Source organism: Malania oleifera, chromosome 11, assembly GCF_029873635.1.
Source record: "Malania oleifera isolate guangnan ecotype guangnan chromosome 11, ASM2987363v1, whole genome shotgun sequence".
NCBI classification, from domain to species: Eukaryota; Viridiplantae; Streptophyta; class Magnoliopsida; order Santalales; family Ximeniaceae; genus Malania; species Malania oleifera.
The window spans coordinates 43,717,009-43,739,146 of NC_080427.1; the positions used below are offsets into that span (position 1 = coordinate 43,717,009).

General features: G+C 36.6%; 1 protein-coding gene across 6 annotated transcripts in view; it reads left to right on the forward strand.

Moving 5' to 3' along the window:
• Positions 1-713: 713 nt before the first annotated feature.
• Positions 714-22,138, forward strand: part of LOC131167891 (acetyl-coenzyme A synthetase, chloroplastic/glyoxysomal) — a 124,223-nt gene continuing 102,798 nt past the window's right edge. For 5 of the 6 annotated variants that reach the window (XR_009140174.1, XR_009140173.1, XM_058126948.1 and 2 more), the window contains exons 1-2: positions 745-1,283; positions 1,491-1,634. Coding sequence is in view for 4 of the 6 variants with exons in the window: in XM_058126948.1 (XP_057982931.1) it covers positions 879-1,283; positions 1,491-1,634 (549 nt within the window). In the remaining 2 variants the exon portion in view is untranslated. Of the gene's footprint in view, positions 1,284-1,490; positions 1,635-22,138 lie in introns of all 6 variants that reach the window. The other variant, XM_058126946.1, reaches the window with a different exon arrangement.

Genomic DNA, 22,138 nt, shown 5'->3' on the forward strand with positions numbered 1-22,138 from the left:
TTATTCTAAGCAAACTACTTTTTATTCACTGTTGTCATAAAAAAATAAAGGATCACAATTGAGTACCTACAAAGATAAACAAGACAATGCTTAGAGGACCTAAAACGTACTCTAGGTGAGCACTTGGATACTTGAGTTAAAGGAAAGAAAATATCTTATAATTGCAGTACTAAAATTGAAAATTTTTTGTGTACCTAACCAAACTATCTCCCCCACTTTTTTTTTTGTTAAAATGTTTATTTTAAGTGATAAGTTCTATAGACACTTTTTTTAAGTGCTCCTACGCAGACAATCATAGTTGAGTAACAAATGAAATCATACATAATTTAGGAAGTTCATAGCTTTAAAATCCCTAATTTCCTATCATATTAGAATATTACTTTTATTGATTTTTTAGGATATTTTAATTATTAAACGCTGATCCGTAGGTTTGGTGCAGTGCCAGAAGATCCGAATGGCTCGTTGGTGGTTGGAGTTCCTATATAATTAAAAAAAAATAAAAAATATTTTTTCTATTAAGGACTATTGAATTTTTTATTACGATTATTAAGGACTATTATTTTTTACTATGTATACACTTAGTTTTTAGAATTGATCAATAACATTTTTCCTTGCTATTGAATTTTTTTATCAGTGATGAATAATTATTTTTTTGCTGTGTATACACTTAGTTTTTACTTTATTTATTTGTCGTGACAGGAGTATCTTTTGTAAAAAAATATAAAAAACACAGAGCAACGAAAACGATACGGGCGACTGGGTGAGTGTGGTCGTGGCGAGAGATTCAAACTTATAGCGTCGTGGCGAGAGATTCAAACTTAAATTTGGTGTTTGTGAATAAAAAAAAAATCAGCGATAAATAAATAATTGAAGCCCTGATGGCCCTTATTATTAATTTTCCATCTCCTAATTCTCAGCTCGAGTCTCCGATTTCGAACTTGCTTAATTCTTCTTCTTCCAGTCAATCCTCCGTCACACTCAGAAAGCCAGCTTGCATATCTCTCCATCAGCGGAGTCCTAATCCTAGTTGTTCGTCGACGGCCTCTAGCTGCGTCCCCAACGGCGGCGCTGCTCGGATACTTGGTAGCGTTAGTCGTTCTCCATCGGTGATGCCTAATCATCTGCGCCACGTTGACTCGATGACCATTCTTCCTTCGGGAGCCGGAAGGATATCGCACCTGAATGCGGTCATTCTGGGTGAAGCACTTGCTTCCGAAGAGAATGATCTCGTCGTTCCCAGCGACGAATTCTCGAATCAGGCGTGCATTCCTTCCTTCCATAAGGTCTCCTCCCACATGTTCCAATGCTTCATTTTGTTGTTGTTGTATCAGACGTCATTCGTAATTAATTTGCTCGATCTGGTGCTGGCATGAAATGATAACTTTTGTCAGAGTTTTTTCTTTCTTACTTTTTAAAAAAAAAAAAAATTTTACATTACATATTAATGGATTCACGGTTTAATAATCATTATGTTCTTCCATTATTGTCAGTATTTGGAGATGTATAGAGAGTCAGTTGAGGATCCTGCCGGATTTTGGTCCAGTATTGCGTCGCAGTTCTACTGGAAAACGAAATGGAGCCGACAAGTCTATTCGGAAAATCTGGATATCAGGAAAGGAAATGTAAAGATTGAGGTAATATTCCTGCATCTTCGTCTTCCTCTTCTCTCTCTCTCTCTCTCTCTCTCTCTCTCTCTCTCTCTCTCTCTCTCTCTCTCTCTCTCTCTCTCTCTCTCTCGTGTCTTTTTGTTGTTGGTGTTGTAGTTGCTGCTGTGCAAGTGATGATTTGTTGAAAAATCTATGGTAATTTGGCACGCACAATCAGGAGCATCACTCTCATCCATAAAATGGCTAAGCCAGGGATTGGGGAATCACCATCTGGTTTAGTTAGTTGCAGTACGATGCCTAAACAATACCGCCGCAGAATTAGTCTCTCTACAGCATTGCGTTACCATATGTGACGGTACCTTGTTAAGTTTCATTCTTTTGATGTCCCAAGTTACTCCAAGAGCTTTCAACAATCTGCAGGCTTTTGCCACACCCAGAACCTGGGAGCATGGCCAGTGGTATCCCGACCAAACAAGGTCCTGCGGAATGCTAAACCCTATTGACAGAGTCCAAGATCTAAGGGCCTGTTTGATATTGTTGCAGTTTTTTGTTTCTGTTTCTCTACCGTGAAGAAACAGATTATAAAAACGCATTTGTTTTTGTTGCCAATTTTCTGTTTCTGTTATTGGTTTTCTCTTGTGAAAAAATTGAAAATAAGATTTTATGGTTTTTAGTTGTTTTGACAGTCGGTTGCTAGATATTTTTTAATATCCAAAAATAACTCTTTCGGATTAAATTATTTATTTTATACACTTCGAAATTAAAATAAAAATAAAAAGATCATATGAATTCAAATATAATTGAAATAATAATGAAGCCAATTACAAAATATTTTTAAGCCAATTACAAAATATTTTTACCATTTTTCAATTGCAATGCTTTATAAAATTTTTATTATAAAGTAAAATTTGGAAGTATAAGAATTAAGTAGAATAATTATAATAATTTTTATTTACTATTGTATTTTTTAATGTGTATTATTTTGTAATTTTATTATTTCAATCATATTTTATAATATTATTTAATTTAAGAACGAAAATGAACATTTTAAAAATATTTTTAATTTATTTTAGTTTTGTAAATATGAACTAAACAGGTTACTAGTTTTTGGTTTTCGTCTCCGGTTTCCGTTTCTCTATGCAGTGATACCAAACAACCCCTAAGGTTTTGGACTCCATTTGCACATGTGTACAACAAAGGACAACAAACACCCCGCTCCTGCCACCGCGGTGGCTTTTTTTTGTTGCACTAACTCGTTGTAAACCATTTAATATCTCCAAAGTTCGAAGGATGGAAACAATTTAAAGAGAACATTTCCCTTGGGGCTTATCCTTGCTCTCAACTTGAATTGTTCATTGGCTAGCACTCGTTAAGGTTCCTAAGCCTTCGGCAGAAACCTCGAAACTTGGAAAATAATTATTGGCAGGATGGGTTCCATTCCACTTCTTTTTCAAAGGGATTCTTTATCTCCTTTCTTTTTATTTTGGCTATTAGTGTTAAGTTGGATGTTTGGTAGGGCAACTAATAGGGGTTTTGTTTAAGGCATTGCTGTGTGTTAGGATGGAGTGATCGTCTCATCTGCAGTCCACTAATAATACTATTCTATTCAAGTGGTGGAAGGACACACTTTTTCCCTTAGAGGTAGCATCACTTAAATCCATGCATTTGTTTCTTCGGCTTCCCTTGTTTTTTTTTTTTCAATCCTTGTTTAAGATTTTAGGGAGGGTGGTGAGTGAACTAGAGAGGATTATGTGTGAATTTCTTAGATTAGGGGTTGATGAGAATAGGAATCATCTTGTGAGTTAGAAAATTATTTGCAGGTCTAACGAGGATGGGGCTTGGGTCTTGGTAATTTTGTGTCTAAATTTTTTTTTTTGGTCGCTAAATGGTTAAGACATTTTCCTTTTTGGAAAAACTAATTTCTTGTCATAAGATTATTAAAAAAAATAAATTTGGTTTGTAGAAGAATGGTTGGGATGCTAATATGTAGCTATAGTTTTTAGTGTAAGCCCATGGAAATTCATTTGCAGGTAACTCCTTTTTTACCTTTCCTTCTACCAACTATAAAGTGAGAGATGGTGTAGAGTATGTTTTTGGAGGGACATTTGGCTTGGGAATAATGCTTTTTAGTTGCTTTTTTGTCTATTTATCATTGTTCTTTGCTTCTTGGGCACCTATATTGTCTTTCCTCACTGTGGATAGTTTTGTGTTTCTTTCATTTTTTGTTCCATCCACATCTTAAGGATAGGGAAGTAGAGGAACTTGCTTCATTCCTAGTTTTGTTGGATTCCAACCCCCCCCCCCCCCCCCCTCGATATTCTTATTTTGAAATGATAGTATTTGGTGTTTCAGTAATATAGGTGTTTACTCTTATAACTGTTTTATTCTTTTTATTCATTTCCTCTTGCTTGCGAGGTGCAGAAAGCTAAAATTCCCTCAAAGGTTAAAGGCTTTTGCATGGATTGCCATTCGTAATAGTCAACACCTAGTCAGCATCAACAATCTGTCATAGATTCAAGGACCATATATGGCTCTTCCATGTTGTGTGAGTTATGTGTTAAGCACTTATGCTAGTAATGAGGATGACACTCATTTGTTTCTTCATTGCCCTGTGTCTTGGTGCTTATGAAACTATTTATACTGTTCATTGGAGAGTATTGGTTTGCTCTCGTTCTTTAGTGTTTTTTTTGTTTTTGTTTTTTTTTAGGATTTTAGAGGCTTTGGAAGGCATAAGAAGGTAAAGATATTGTGACAGTGTGCAGTTTTTGGAGTTGTATGGGTTCTTTAGCTAAATAGAAATGCTTGGATCGTGGTTCATCTGTAGATTTCATTTGGGATACGACTTCCTTTTTTTGGCTTCCATGTGGGTGTTGGCTACTTGGTGATTTGGTGATACACATTTTTTTGATGTCTAGTGCAACTAGTTGGTTTATTCGCCTAATTTTGGTTTTTTTTGTTTTGTACAACAACAACAACAAACCTTAAGTCCCACTAGGTGGGGTTGGATACATGAATCCTTTTTCACCAATTCACCTGATCAAGAGCATTTTCCTCTATTAGATTAAGGGCTGTTAAAGCCTACCTCACTACTTAATTCCAAGTTATTTTAAGCCTACCCCTACCCATTTTCATGTTAGACACAATAACTAACTCACTTCTCCTCACAAGTGCTTTACTAGGCCTGTGTATCAAATGCCCAAACCATCTGAGCCGCCCCTCCCTTATTTCGTTATCAATTGGTGCTATGCGTAAATTATTACGTATATGCCCATTTCTTACCTTATCCTTTAATATTAAACCACTCATCCACCTTAACATTTGCATTTCAACAACTTTTTTTTTGTACATGTTGTTTATTAGTTGCCCAACATTCTGGACCGTAAAGAGTTGGCCTTATGGCCATCTTATAAAACTTTACTTTTAATTTTGTTGTGAATTGTGACTCACATACTGAGTGGATAGCATACACAAAGGGAAAGCATAAAGGAAGAAACCTTCGATGGTAAGGCTCTAACCATCGACGGTTTGGCTCGGGACACCCAACGCAGATTTCAAATTTTGAATGGAGAACGTTAGTATGGTTCGGGTTTGGAGGGAAAACCTCCGGGAACTCTATATATATGTCATATATGATTTATTTATTGTGTTAGTTGATAGTTGTTGAGAGAATTGAGAGTGTTCTTGTATTGCTCTTGTAATTTACACAAGAAGATAGTGAATCCTTGCAGTTTGCTCCCGTAGATGTAGGCATTTCCGAACCACGTAATTCCTTGTGTCTTTGTGATTGTTATTGCTTCCTTTAATTTGCTGTGGTTGTGGATTGTTTTGTATTTTCAACATTAGAGTGCTATATTGTGTGTTTGATTCTTTACATACAAATATATATTCCGTTGTGCATATTTGGGGGTTTTACACAAAAATTGGTATCAGAGCATTGTTGTAATGGCCTTTGGATCTTCATTTGCGAAATTTGAGTCAAGTTTGATGGAACCGATAATTTCGGTTTGTGGCAGAGAAGGGTAAATGATCTCTTGGTGCAGCAAGGCATGGTGAACGCCTTATACGAAACTCAGCCGGAAGGCATGGATGAAGCAACTTGGAATGAGTTGGAGGAAAAGGCAGTATGAACCATCCGTCTGTGTTTGGTTGATGATGTGTTGTATCGCGTCATGGATGAGGATTCTTCGGCATCAGTTTGGCGAAAACTGGAAAGCCGATATATGTCTAAGGGTCCGTCAAAATCTGCAAATATAGTAAAAGGAGACTTAGGGAGTAGTGATAGTGATATGTAATGTGTTTCATCGGGTTCGGAGTGCCTCATAGATGATTCGTGGATCCTAAATACCGGATGCTCTTTCATATGACAACAAATAGAAAATGGTTTGACACCTACAAGTCAGTTAATACTGGTTGTATTTTGATGGGAAATGATATTTCATGCAAAATAATTGGTATTGAAAATGTCAAAATCAAAATGTATGATGGTGTTGTGAGAATCATATGTGATGTAAGGCATGTACTGGGTCTAAGGAAGAATGTAGTTTCATTGGGCACTTTAGATTGTAACGAATATAGTTACAAGTCTGAAAATGGGGAAATGAAAGTGTGTGAAGGCGACTCGATAGTGATTAAAGGAGAAAAGATAGCGGGAAATGTCTATGCACTGTAGGATGTTACAGTTGTAGGTGGAGCTGCAGTTGTAGAATCTAAGTCAGATGTTCAGTGGCATATGCAGTTAGGGCATATGGCTGACTACATGTATTCAAATGTTTGGAGGCCGGTGAGGATAGCATTACGGGGCAGACTTATGTTTTTCATGGGTGTATGACGAAAGGTCTTGGTTTATCTCATGTGGCACAAGTCTGATGTGTTTCTCAGGTTTAACTTGTGGTTGAGGTGGAGAACCAGACCGGGAAAGAGATTCTCAGGTCATACATTCGAACTGAGTACGTTGGTTTCGTTCAAGGAGTTTTGTGAGCAGGGCAAGTTATATGCATGGTTTGTAGGAAACTTCTTGGTGAAGTCAGTAAGTATGGCGTGTTTCTCATGTGACCGATCGCCAAAGGTATCGCTAGATGGGAGAGTTGCTGGTGAATTGTGGGCAGATTTTGCGGTAGACTACTCGGGTGTGAATGGATGTCCACTGGTGCACTATTCTAGTGATGAAGGATTTAGGCTTAGTGTTATGTTCGGACAGTACATTTTTCTGGGGTATAAGAAAGGTGGGTGCAAGCTGGGCGATCTTGTGGCAAACAAAGTGGTGATCAAGGACATAACTTTAAGTGATAAAGTCATGGGGCAGCGTACTCAGGTAGAGGAAGAGAAGCAAATGCTGGAAAACTATGGCAGCAGCAAACATGTGATTCAGGTGGAGTTAGATACTTAGGGCAAAAATGTGGAGAGTTCTATCTCGGGTCAACAATATCCTAGTATAAATGGGCTTGTGATGCAGGTGGAGTTACAAACCCAAGGCAGAGATGACATTGTTTATATTGCAGGGAGTTTCAGTTCGGGAGATCAGCAGAATCACGGTGGGTCCATGTGCACTATTAGACCACCACTCCGGTATAAATTTAGCATTCTGGTGTTTTATGCGTTCATTACTACCAGTAGCAAGGTTTCTACTATTTTTCTAGTTGCAGTGCACGACAAAGGGAAAAATAGATGGATAAGTGCTATGGTGGAGGAGATGAAGTCATTGTATATGTGCCAAGTGTGGGAGTTGGTGAGGCTTCCAGAGAGGAAGAGGGTGATAGAATGCAGCGGGGTGATGTATCTGTTGTATGTGAATAACATGTTATTGGCTGGGAAGGCTTTGACTGAGGCTAATCAGTTAGGAACTTTGTTGAAAGGTTTTGACATGAATGTGTTGGGTACGGCCAAGAAGGGTCTTGGTTTGATGATTCGCATAGATAAAGCTGCAGGGAGATTGGTGTTATCTTAGGGTGGCTTTGTAGACGGAACCGCAGAGAGACTTTGTTTGCCGTCTCAGGGGAGTTCTATGGAGAATCGATGTGAAATGTCTACCGCTCGGTACCTAAGGATGGATTGTGATGTCCGGAATATGTCAAAGGTCCCTCATGATGGTGTAATAGGGTGTTTCGACAGGCAACAGAGTGGGCCGTCAGTTGTGAGATCTGTTGAAGACTATGTAGGGGGCTTTGGTTATATAAGGCTTGCAGCAGCTTTTGTGTTTACTATTGTGGGAAGGCCTTGTTGGAAGCCTAGGGCGAAGTCTCAGGTTGTTACATCTACAACCGAATCGGGGTTAATGGTAGACGCTGAAGCTGCCATCGGCAAGTTCAAGCGGCGTTGCTTGGACTTGGTGTTTCTCTCTAGTTGGTAGACAGGAGGCGGTCCCAACCTGACTTCCCAAGTTCAAGGTGGAGCAGTGGGTTTATGTTTTTTGGTTTCTCCTAAGGGGTGTATGTTTGCCAAGGTGGAGATTGTTGTGAATTGTGGCTCACATATTGAGTGGATAGTATACACAAGAGGAAAGCATGAAGGAAATCAAGCAGTAGTAGTGGAAACCGTCGAAGGTAAGGCTCTAACCGTCGACGGTTTGTAGTAGGATTTCAGACCAAATACATTCTGTCTGAAATCTTCAATGGTTTGGCTTGGGACACTTAACGCAGATTTCAAATTTTGAATGGGAAATGTTAGTATGGTTGGAGTTTGGAAGGAAAACCTCTGTGAACTCTATATATATGTCATATCTGATATATTGAGAGTGTTGGTTGATAGTTGTTGAGAGAATTGAGAGGGTACTTGTATTGCTCTTGTAATTTACACAAGAAATAGTGAATCCTTGCCATTTGCTCCCGTGGATGTAGGCATTTCCGAACCACGTAATTCCTTGTGTCTTTGTGATTGTTATTGCTTCCTTTAATTTGTTGTGGTTGTGCATTGTTCTGTATTTTCATCATTGGAGTGCTGTATTGTGTGTTTGAATTTTTACATACAAATGTATATTCTGCTCTGCATATTTTGGGGTTTTACACAACAAATTTTAAGGGTATTCTACAATCACACTACACACCTGGCGCACTCTTCCATTTTACCCAGCCTGTTTTAATTCTATGTGCTACATCTTCTTCAATTTCCCCTTCAATTTGCATAATAGATCCAAGATATCTAAATGTATCAGTGCTATTAATCTTTTGATTATCAAGTTTAATCTTCTCTTTATTGCTACTCCTTACATTATTAAAATTACATTTCATGTATTCTGTTTTATTCCTACTTATCCTAAACCCGTTAGACTCTAATGTGGCTCTCCAATGTTCTAGCTTAGATTCCACTCCGCTCCTATTATCATTAATCAACACGATATCATATGCAAACAACATAACCAAGGGATCTCATTTTGGATATTTTGTTTAGTTAGTTCATCAATTACTCAAAGTAGAACCTTGAACTTGAAGTACACCTATTGTGATTAGAAAATCTCTAGATTCACCTCCTACTGTCCTAATACTAGTCATTATTTTTACTTATCCTTAATGACCTCCATATATCTACTATAAAGTCCCTTTTTTCTAAGACCCACCAAAGAACTTCCCTGGGTATTTTATCATAAGCTTTCTGTAGGTCAATAAAGACCATATGCAAGTCCCTCATCTTTTCCCTAAACTTTTCCATTAAACTTCTTAAAAAATAAATAAATTTTGTTGTTGATCTCTCAGGCACAAAACTAAATTGATTTTTTGAAATCCCTGTTTTTAATCTTATTCTATGTTCATTTGCCTTACTCATAATTTCATCGTATGACTGATAATCTTAATTACGCGATAGTTATTATGGTTTTCAATATCACATTTGTTTTTGTACAAGGGTACTAATGTAATTTCCTCCATTCTTCTGGAATTTTCTTGGTTTTTTAAATAGTGTTGAATAGATTAGTTAACCAAATAATTCCTTTATCTCCTAAACATTTCCAAACTTCAATTGGTATTTTATCTAGTCCTATAAATTTCCCACTTTTCGTATTCTTTAATGTCATCTTAACTTCAAGGACTCTAATTTTGTGAATAAATCTTCTATTTTTAGTCTTCTCCTCATTTGTCAGTTTCATGTTTAATCTTTCATTTTGGTTTTCATTAAACAACTTATCAAAGTATCTCCGCCACCTCTTTTTTATGGCTTTTTCTCTAATTAAGACATTATCATTCTTGTCCTTTATACATTTTATATCACCTAAATCTTGTATTTTTAGTCTTCTCCTCATTTGTCAGTTCCATGTTTATTCTTTCATTTTGGTTTTCATTAAACAACTTATCAAAGTATTTCCGCCACCTCTTTTTTATGGCTTTTTCTCTAATTAAGACATTATCATTCTCGTCTTTTATACATTTTATATCACCTAAATCTTTGCATTTTCTTTCTCTAGCTCTAGCAAGTTTATAAATGTCTTTTTCTCCTCCTTTTATATCTAATTTAGTATATAAAGTATCATAAGCCCTATGTTTAGCTTCATTAATAGTGTTTTTTGCATTTTTTCTTGCTTCTTTATATTTTTCAAGATTTTCTATATTTCTACAATTTTGCCATATTTTATACCAATTTTTTTTTTTTGTTCGTCTGAACGGTTTTTTGGATTTCTTGATCCCACCACCAACCCAAGTATCTTCCTTTGGACTCACCTAAAACCTCTTTTGCTATCCTCACAATAGAATTTGCCTTTCTATTCCAAAAAGTATTTGCATCAACCTTATCCCCTACTCTCCAATCACACTTTGTTCATTTTATCTTTAAATTTTACTGTATTATCTCCCTTCAAGTTCCACCATCTAGATCTCTTGCATTGATTTATGCTACTCCTTCTCATCCATTTTTTAATATGTACATCTAACACTAGGACTCTATGTTGTGTTGCCAAACTTTCACCTAGAATAACTTTACAGTCCTTACAAGATAGATGATTGCTATTCTTAGTTAAGAAGAAATCTAGTTGGCTTTTATTATGCCGACTTCTTGAAGGTTATTAAGTGTTCTTCTCTTTTTATAAATCAAGTATTCCGTATAACCAAATCATAAGACATGGCAAAATCTAAAATTGTATCACTAGCCTTATTTCCTCTCATGTCCTATATTATTCTTTCCTATGTGACCATTCAAATCAATTCTTATGAATGTCTCTTTAGACATTGGTTTCCCTTGTAAAGTACTATGCATATGTACCCAAAATTGTCTTTTAAGATTTTCTGTTACGCATATTTCGGGAGCATAAGCACTAATGACATTCACTATCTCCAAGTCTAAAGCTATCCTAATTTTAATGATCCTATCCCTTATTCTTTTAACATCAATTACATTATCTTTTAGGTCTTTTTTATGATAATGCCCACCTCGTTTTTATGTTTCTCTTTACCAGTATACCAAAGTTTAAATCTTGATTTTTCAATTTCTCTGACTCGCTCATAGCCATTTTGTCTCTTGAAGGCAGATTAAGTTAATTTTCTTCCTAAACATTATTTTCACTATTTCCATACTTTTTCCCATAAGAGTCCCTATATTCCAAGTTGCTAATCTAATTTTAGTTTCTTGTTCTAACTTATTTATGCTCTCCCTTTTATACTGACCTAGTCTATTCCCCTGATCTAGGTCAATTTGGTAAGAATTCATGATAATAAGATATGACAAAGTTTTATGTTGACTGTTAGCTACCCAACACGACCTTGCTCCTTTATCCGGGCTTGGGACTGAATATTTGTATAAAGAATTTGTGTTACACAAGTGAAGTACATGTTTGTGTTCTTTTTTTTTCCTTTTTTTCGGATAGACAATTTTCTAAATCACACCCTACAACTAGTAGAGACCACACACAATTTTTAACACAAATACATTAAAAAAATTTGAAACATACAATTTTGAGTGTGAATCCAGGCTATAATACAATTAAAAAACCGTGTGATGCAGGGGCAGCATCAAGGTTCTGCAGCCATGGAGAAATTAGAAGAGAAGAAGGGGAAGGGAGGTGATGTAGGACTAGAAGTAAGACCTTGGGAAGATCTTTGCTGGAAAATAATTAAGAAGAGTTGGGTTAAGAAATTATGGGGTTAAGTTAGTAGTTTATTATGTGTGGTTAGTAGTTAATTATGTGTGTTCAGTACTAATTACTAATTAGTCTAAGATTATGTGTATTTGGGGGTTGTTTGCAATATTTGTGTAAAGTAGGGGTATATTTGTAGTGTAATGTAGTTTTAGGGGTTAAAGTGTAATTTCATGTTAAGAGGCTTTCTTATAATTACTGTATGAAAGCCATGTTGTAGGCAGTTGATGAATTTGAATTGAAGTGAATGTCAGTTTCCCCTTGGTATCTCCTCTCTCCCCCCTTCCCCTTCCTTCTTCTCTTCTAATTTCTCCATGGCTGCAGGACCTTGATGCTGCCCCTGCATCATTTGGTATCAAAGCCCCCTGAAATCGTCACCCTCAAAATTTCATCACTGTCCAACCACCAGAGGAACCCCCATGCGCTGGACAAGTATACTCCAGCCGTCGGCCTTAAAGATACCCTAGTGTCTTGTGTTTTTCACCACAGTGCTCCCCACCCACTGATCTGCAGTCGCCTGAAGTTTCATTGCCAGAATCTCACTGCCGGTGACTCACACGCCCCATCCGCCGACAAAGCAAGGTCCTCCGGAGTCTTCTGCAATTTCCTGTCTTGTGAGAAATTGCCTGCAGCCACGATATTTTGAGTTTCTCCACAATAATTTGATCTGCAGCTTGATATTTTGATTGCGGACACAATATATTGTTAGCGAGCACGATAATTTGGCATGAAAACCTAGAAATATTCACTGCCAGCATCAAGAATCAGGTTTTGTCGCTGTAATTTGTGAGTTTTCTTTGTGAATTTGTTTCATTTCAGCAGGACAATTAATATCAAGGTGAATATAAAGATCTTTCTTCAAAATTCAGAGTTAAGTTTATGCGATTGCATTAGTTTGAGAATTGAAGGAAAATTGTGTTAAAGGGCTGTTGCTGATATATAGCTGCAGCATATCACATAAATCCGGCAATATGGTGACAAATTATTGGACGAAAGAATGCCATTTATCATTATTTGGGCACAATTTCAAGCTTTTCCACACATTTCTCTAGTGTGGAGGAAATGTATGCAAATTCATCATTGATGGAAGATGTCCTATGAATGTGGTTTCTAGAAATGGAGTCACTCATATGCAACTTCATCAGGAACCTCATCCACTGCCTTATGAGATATCTTGGATTGACAACACTACCATGCATGTTTGTGAAATATGTTTAGTTCCTATCCAAATGGGTGGCATTTTTGTTAATGTTTGGTGTGACATCATACCCATGAACATTGGCCATGTACTACTTGGTTCTCCTTGGTTGGATGATTTAGGTGTGACTCAAGGACATGAGAACACATTTGTCTTTCACTCTAATAGGAAGAAATCGTTTTGAAGTCCGCTCTACCAATGAACCAAGACAAAAATCAATCATAATTACTCAGCTTGAAGACAATACACAGAAGGAAATTAATGTTTGAAGACATCCAAAGTCTTTCAAACATTCCTATTGTAGAGTTTGTCATCCCCAATGAGTTCATTGATGTTGATTCTCAAGTCAGGTTTATGGTGCTGCCAATGGAACGTGGTTTCTTGCCTCATTCAATTGGGGGAGAGTTGATGTAGGACAAGAAGTAAGACCTTGGGAAGATCCTTGTTGAAAAATAATTAAGAAGAGTTGGGTTAAGGAATTGTGGGCTTAAGTTAGTAGTTTATTATGTGTGGTTTGTAGTTTATTATGTGTGTTCAATATTATTTAGTATAGAATTATGTGTATTTAGGGGTGGTTTGTAATAGTTGTGTAAAGTAGGGGTATATTTGTAGTGTAATGTAGTTTTAGGGGTTTAAGTGTAATTTCATGTAAAGAGGCCTTCTTATAAATTGTGTATGAAAGCCATGTTGTAGGCAATTGTTGATGAATTTGAATTGAAGTGAATGTGAGTTTCTCCTTGGTATCTCCTCTCTCCTCCCTTCCCCTTTCTTCTTCTCTTCTAATTTCTCCATGGCTGCAGAAACTTGATTCTACCCCTACATCAGGAGGAGAGAGGAGATACTAGGGGGAAACTCACGTTCACTTCAATTCAAATTCATCAACAATTGCCTACAACAGGGCTTTCATACACTATTTATAAGAAAGCCTCCTTACATGAAATTACACTTAAACCCCTAAAACTACATTACACTATAAATATACCCCTACTTTACACAAATATTACAAACAACCCTCAAATACACATAATCCTATACTAATTAATATTGAACACGCATAATAAACTACTAACCACACATTATAAACTACTAACTTAACTCCACAATTCCTTAAGCCAACTCTTCTTAATTATTTTCTGGCAAGGATCTTCCCAAGGTCTTACTTCTTGTTCTACATCACCATGCAATAGTACTTTTTGAAAAACTTTGTACATTCCAAAACTTGCAAATAAAAAACACAAAAATGCATGTACTAAGCCTACAAATCATAAACACAAAATCTCCATTATTAACCAACTATTGGAAAAAATTTTAATAATCGTAATAAGAAAGGAAATAACAAGAGAGGAGAAGATCTCACAGGTAACTAAAACTAGAAAGGAAATGACAACTGCTTGAAAAATACTACAGTATGTACCCTTTGCCGCTGGAAATTTGATGCGGCTAACGAAAATCAATTGAAGAATATTTAAGCAATGAGAGATTGCAAGAAATTCTTCAATCTATTCAAGATTCAAAATCCACGAATATTGGAAAAAACAATATTTCTTAATCCATAAAATCTTTATTACTTCTTCATGATTTTAGGGCTGAAGAAACAAGAATCTTTGGATTTGTTTGGGTCTTTGGGAGAAAAGGAAGGAAAATAAAGGAAAGAAAGGAAGTTCAGAGAAGGGATCTGTTTGGTTGGTGAGAAAAACAAAAAAAACAAAAAGGAAAGATTAAAGTAAAGAAAAATGAAAGAAAAGAAAGAGAAAAGGAAAGAAACCTTTATTAGTAGAAGTAAAAGAAAGAAAAAGAAGAGGAATTTGGGTCAAAGTAGATGAAAGATGAAAGAGGAATTTGATTAATTGTGGGTTTTTGAGTGCAATTCGGTTTTTTTGTTTTGTGTGAGCATATTTTAGTTTTTATTTTGTTTTTTTTATTTTTTTTTGAGGTTTTCTCATTAATTGTATTCATTCTTCTATCTTAATGATTTTTATATCCAAAAAAAAAAAAGAAAAAACTTAAAATAATTCACACAAGGCCCCAATCAAAACAATTTACTTAAAAATGAAGGGTTTACACCGACTACACCACCGAAGCTCACCAAAACATTTGTTTTCTTCCTCAAGAAAAGAGTTTGTTGTCCATTGAGAAACTTCAAAATTGATTTTCCTTCAAATCAGTCCCATGTAATTTATAACCTTTAATTTGTATAATCAAACTCCCTAAAGTATCACAACCATCATCATCACTAAGTGTTTTCTTTTTCCAAGCTTCCCAAAGTATCACAACCACCATCTCCACTTAGTTGTAAGCAATAAGCCTGTTTTTTTTTTTGGGGATAAACAAAGAACTTGATTGAAAGAGATAAAGGAAAGAAATAGAACAAAAGAAAGGAAAAAACATGGAGAACAAACATCCTTTAACAAGTCAATGAAAATGATGAAAAATGAAAAATATCTTCAATATTGCTAAGCAACACAATACAATTCTTGCTACATATTTTCGAATGAAACAAGCCATGTGTATAGCAACATAGCAACAAAAGAAAAATGACTCTGCTCTAAATGAAATTATGAGAGGTAGCAATACCCTTAAGATTTTGGCATTCCTCTCTAACCAATATGCCTAGTGATAGAAAGAGCAATGCATCTTTCTTCTCCTTCCTCATTGCAAAACCTTTAAAAATAAAGCGTTGAAAGCATTTAAAGATGAAGGGCAAACTTTTCAAAGGAATCAATTGTATCATCATCAAGGAAGAAAGCTTCTGCTGTTTCTTAGTTTAGGGGGAAAAGTTGACAGAATATTATCCAAGATTGACTTGTAAATTTTCAACAACTTGGGCAGGTTGGACTTTTAGTTATAGGCTGAGGGTGGTCTCCTCTTTTAGGTTAATTGGGTTAATCATAGCTTATTTCAGTAGAGAAGTGGGTTGAAAAAAGAATTTAGAGGAAAAGCTCACATGCTAAGAGATTGAATAACATGAACTTCTTTAGCCTGAGTCGTCAAAACCTACAAGCCGACGTGAGTGAGGTAACAAATGATTTGGCTTTGCTTATATTTGAGAATAGTAGGCCTCTTGTCATGATGGTATGAACAAGAGTACAGAATCAACAGTTTCCGTATGGACGAAGAGGGATGAACAACAGTTGTTGGCTAGATTGTTATCCAATCATTGCCCTATTCTTTAAGAGTCTAATAAGATTTTCTTGATTGAGAAAGGAGAGGTTTTGGGAATGATGGGCTGATGGGGCGAAATGAACTCTCTTCGTTGCCTCCTCTATGAGAGTCTATGAGCATGGCCACTTCCTCCCCCTCTCTCGCAAACCTCTTTCATCAGAAACCTCCTCCTCATGCTGCTCCATCCATAAAAGGCTAAATCTATTAACATCTTAATCACATTTTTACCATTATTGAATATTGCACACCATCTCGTCCATCATGCACCATCAAAAATCCTTTGTTGACCACTAGTATCTTCCCGTTCTCCAAGAGCTAAACTCTGTAGCCTCTCAAACACCATTATTCTCCTTTCATGCATCTTTAACCAATGTAATCCCACCTTTGTCCATTAGAATATTGTTGTACATTGCCAGTAACCTTCATGCACCATCAGATTATTACCTTTGCTCATAAATTATTGCTCGCCTAGCGCCTGTACCCTCTTTTGCCTTTTCTTCCTTGATTTCTTGCCTAGTCGGAACTTCTTTCTCCCTCGTAGAGGGGATGGGATGCTAAGCAATATTCAAATTGAAAGGAAGGTGGTTTTTGTCTATAAACCAATTGGACGACTCAACATATGTATCACGGAATTTGTAGGGCAACACATTTCTTTTGTAGTGATGGAGAAAGAGGAGCTTGTGAGGGCTCTAAGGTTGACATAGGTAGCATGCAAAGCTAGTGATGGGACTGGTGGTGGTCAAAGAGGGCTTACCTTCAGCAAAATAGGTAACATAGTTAGTCTCAACATTATAGAAAATGGCAGAGGTAGATATTTTTGTTTGAGGAAGGATAACAAATGCAAATTCCAAGTTGTGCAAATTCTTGAAGGAGTCCAGAAAAAATGGGTGGAGGGCCTTTATTGCTACTTTGCTGGAACTTTCGTCTTCTGCAAATGAACTGAATCCTCCAAACCAACAATGGTACATTGGGATGCTTTGATTGTGGCTCATCCAATGTTTTTTCTTTTTTTGATAATAGAAAAGGTATACTAGATAGAGAAAGAGAAGTTATAGAGAAAGAGGACAATAAGTTCACCCCATAAAATAGAATAAAACAAAATGAAAAATAAAAAATAAAAAGTAACAATTAAACAAGGAATCCCCTCTTCAACCCTTTTCCTGCATAATTCACCTAACACTTTAGGTTAGCTAACTCCCTTTGACCCTTTTTAGTTATGTTTTTACACCCATCAAAATGTACTTCATTTCCCCCTAGAATCACAAAACTTTAAAATCCATTTTATCCATGAGATCTTGAACTTCTAAATCCCTTAAAATATATTTCACCGGTGTTAGTAAAATACCATCCTTGCGCTGCAGATCATTAACCATATCGTCATTTTCAAATATAGAGAACGCCCCTCCAATCCTTGCAAAGGGGATGGATGTACATATGATAAGTCCCCTAGAATGTCACTCGAATAAAAAAAATATCCATATTGTTCCCTAATTTTAACCAACAATAAACCTATACCGCAGTAAAACTCACTAAGACCATTGTTTCCATTATATGATAAATCTTCTCATTTCATCACCGCCTTCCCTTTGCTAACCCCATCACAAGAATTGCTCGTCATCTTAACATTTTTAACTTCCACAATAACAAACTCTCCTTTTAAATTCCTCGTTAAAATCTTTGGCACAACCTCACCAGAGTGCTTTCTCTTTTTCTTTGGACAATTTTTTCATTTCCCCACTCATCTGCGCAATCTTCTGATGAGTATAAACCTTGGGACCTTTAGATCCCTCTGCCTTAAGGTCTGAGGCAGCTGATAACCTGCCCATAACTCCATCACTTTTGTAAACCTTTGCTGCATCATCCTCTTTAATACTTTTAGTTATTTCATTTTTTTTCATCAAGAGACTTTTCCAATGGAAAGGAGGTCATGAAATGGTGGGATTTATTAGATAATGAAAATTTTGGTCTTATTGAGTTTGATTATGGTGGGGGTTTACTATTGGATGAAATTAGGGAACAATATGCTATGTTTTTGGCTCCAAAGACGGTTTAGGGGACTTTATCATATGTACACGGTACACCTATCCCCTTTGGAAGGATTGGAGGGGGTCTCTTTTATTTGAAAATGACGATTTGGTTAATGAGCTGCCGCACAAGGACAGTATTTTATCAAGACCAGTGGAAGAGATTTCAAGGAAGGATTTTGAAGTTTAAGATATTATGGATAAATTGGTTTTAAAATTTTGTGATCTTGGGGTAGATGAAGTGTGTTTTGATGACAAAACTAAAAACGGTCAAAGGGAGTTAGCTAAATTGAAGAGTTTGGTGAACTATGTAGGAAAAGGATTGAATAGTTGATTTTTTTATTTTATTTTATTTTATTTTTTTTGGGGTGGACTTCTTGTCCCCTTTCATTGTATTTTCTCTTCCTCTATCTAATATACCTTCTTTTATTATAAAAAAAAAACTTTTTAGAAATTGAGTTGTTGGCTTCCTATACTTGCTTCACGATATGATCTTGCAACATGAATCTTGGGGAGCTGGAGAGAGATTTTGACCTTCATTTAGAGATGGGTGAAAATTCTTCTTCCTTATATTCTCCACTTGCCTATTGGGGCTTGAGTATTGGGCATCTTGGGCGCATCCATTGGCTTATCGAATGTTAGGCCAAAGGAGAGGAGAAGGGTTCTTAAGAGACTTTCGCCAAGTTTCTTCTTTGCCGACATAACTAGACGAGCTTTGTTGATGAGGATGGAATCAGCAAAGGCAAGGGACTGGGGAGGATTCTTTCCTTTTAGGAATCCTAATCCCATATGATGGGATGGTGTGGAAGCAGGGAAATATTTTAAATTTTCTGGGAAGTCTTTTGTGGGGCTGAAAGGCTTGGATAGTCTAGATTGGCCACTCAAAGGCCCTATACAGATGAGCTAAGGAAATCAAAGTCAATACGGGTTATAAAAAAAAAAAGCACTGTCCCAATAGGGGTTTCCAAAACGAGTTTAGCCCAAGAAACACAACAATATAGGCTTGCGGATAAGGTGGGAAGGGGCAAAACAAAATTCGCAAGTTTGGATATTTTGGTTGGGCCGAGTTCACTATAGCTGGTGAAGGTCAAGAGCTCACATAGAATGGAGCAGAGATCTCCACGAACAACAGGGATCAAATTGAAACTAGCGATCATTTGTCTTCTTTGTTCTCAGTGTCGAGGGAGGAGATGATAACGGGACAAGAGGGGGAAGAAGAAGATGATCTGATTGATAATTTGGAAGAAGATACGGGCAGCATAGCTGAATGTGAAAAGGAATTATTAGTTGATCAGATGAGAGCCAATCTCAAATCCGTAGAAGAGGAGGATCTTCTCTTTGAAGAAAAAGTCATTTTGTATAAAATTGCAATCAAACATTGCACCCCCCCCCTCTCTCTCTCTCTCTCTCTCTCTCTGTCTTTGAGGGTACACGCATTTTGCTGGCCATAGCATGGTGAATAATATAGGTCAAATCAATTGCCACTGCCATGGATGCTCTTTCTCATTCCTTAACCCAAACCCCTACCGGCAACCTTTCTCTTTTGCTTCTCCTCGTCATTCTTTTGTTATTCTTAGTTTAGACCATTTGTTTCTTCCTATTGAAATCCAAAGTTTTTTTCCTTGTGTTTTTCCACTCCCTCTTTGTTTATCCCCAATAAAGAGCCTTTTGTCTCTTTCTTTTGAATTCCAAAATCAGAGTGCTTCCATATCTTCTCTTTTAAATCCAAGTTTTTTTGATCATGGGAGAATCTTATTTGGTCATTGGCAGCAAGACCTTTGCTATTGTTGAGGATGCCCTCTTTTAAGATTACCGAGAAGAGCACTAGATGAGTGTTTCGACGGCATCTATCTTTGGAGAAGACTAATTGGATTGTCAAAGAGCTGAATTCCTTTTTCCTCGCAAAGACTATTGATCCTTGGGTCAATACTTCCCGAGTGCCTAATAATTTTCATATGTTCATATTGAGGGCCAATTATTTTGGTAGGTTTTTATCTTTGGAGAAAATTCCGTATAGTGGTGTTATTCAATCCATTGGCATTCTGGAAGGGAAGGAGGCAGAAGGTTGGTATAATTTCTTCAGAAAATCGAAGGTCGAAGGTGCCTCATCAAGGGGGATTTCGAAACCACCTAGGTAGTTGAAGAGAGGAAGGGAGGAGATTTGTGTTACTAATGTATGGATTGCAGCTCCATGAATGTTCGGAAGTACCCTAAACCAGCTATGGAGTTACGTGATGCTTAGGATTGCTGGAGAAGGGGAAGCTTGAATGCAGATGACCAGAGAAGGAAAAAAATTGAACTTCAAAGGAAAGAATTTGAATTTCAGAGGAAAGAATTTGGATTTCAGAGGAAGGTATTTGAATTTCAAAATTTTTAGGGAGGATATTCGGGGAAATCTCAACAGGGAAGGTAAGAGGATATTCAGGGAATTATTAGTAGAGAAGGAAAGATTTTGAAGCACAGAATTTTCAGGTGGGTAGCCAGGGATGCGGATAAGGAAAGATTTTGAATTAAAAAAATTTTCGAGGAGGATATTCATGGAACTTTCTGTAGAGAAGTAAAGATTTAGATCTTCAAAATTTTCGGGGAGGGATGTTCAGGGAATTCTCAGCGGAGGAGGAAAGATTCTGAATTTTGGAATTTTTTGGGAGGATATTCAAGGAATTTTCAACACATTCATGGTGAGAGATTTTGGTAGTTATGGGAACTTTGGACATGGGGGGAACAAGAAGTTATGGGTGCCAAGGTTTAGACAAGAGGGGCTGCAAGGCAGAAATCAGAAGCCCATTCTAGCGAAGGCTACTTACAAGTTACAGCCAATCTCTTAAAAATGGGATTAATAACACAGGCCCAAAGGAAGTTTAAATAGAAAATAATATTTCAGCTGAGATGGAGATAGAGTTTCATAGGTTCGGGCTTGGGGATTCTTAAATAACCAAGAGCTCTCTTCCTGAAGAAACAGATTTTTTTGAGCTTGAAGAAATTCAACCAAGAAACCTACCAATGTGCAAATAGAGGATGGATGATTCTAATAGAGTAACATGGATTACTAATTTTTTAGATCCCTTTATTTTGAGGATTGTGGGAATAGTAGGTGAATGGTCTTGATTGGGAACCGATTGGGAAGTCTGCTAATTGGCTTGAGAGGCCATTTGAAATGGAAGAGACAAGAAAGGCATTGATGGAGATGGATAGGGATAAAGGTCCATGCTTGGATGGTTTTACTGGGGCTTTTTTTTTTTGGATGGTATTTGGATTATGCTTTTTGGTGTTATGGGAGAAAGCTAAATTTGTCCCCCCTTGATGGCAGGCTTTTTAATATCCTTTGCAAGGTTTGGTAGAAGAAAGTATAGGGCAACTTTATAGAAGTGTGGCTTTTTCTCGATATTATGAGGTTTATGAATGGAACTTAATACCTGGATATTTTTTAGGAAAAAATTAAACCAAATGCTGATTTGGGAAAAACTAAACTATTTGGCCTCTTTGTGGTATGTTGAGTATGAATTTTTTTAAAGAGGCAAGCTTTCAGGAGTTTCAAAGAGATTGGAGGAACTGGATGATTTTTTTTCTTGGGCATTTTTTTATGTTTTTTGTTTGGTCTTGGAATGTCTTAGTTTGTCTTGGGGGATTTCTCATTCTCCCTCTTGTAAATTCTCTTTCTATTAATGATATCTTCTTCTCTTATTAAAAAAAGGATAGTTGGGCTATTTTGAAGGATGATGTAATAGGTTTTTTCAGGGAATTTCTTAAAAATGGCATAGTGTGTAAAAGCATTAATTCCTTTTTTATTGTGCTCATTCCCCAAAAAAGAGAAGTGAGGAAGGTTAGAGATTTTAGATTGATTAGTTTAGTCACTAGAATTTTTAAGTTTCTTACTGAAGGCTTGTTGAGGAGACTTAGGGAGGTGTTGGGTGATATTGTTTAGTTAGCCCAATGTGCTTTTGAAATAGAGAGACAAATTCTAGATACAATTTTGGTAGCTAATGAAGTTGTAGAGGATGTTAAAAGGAGAGGAAATCAAGGCATTATTTTTAAATTAGATTTTGAGAAAGCTTCTGATATGGTTAATCGAGGATTCTTGTATGAGGTAATGGTT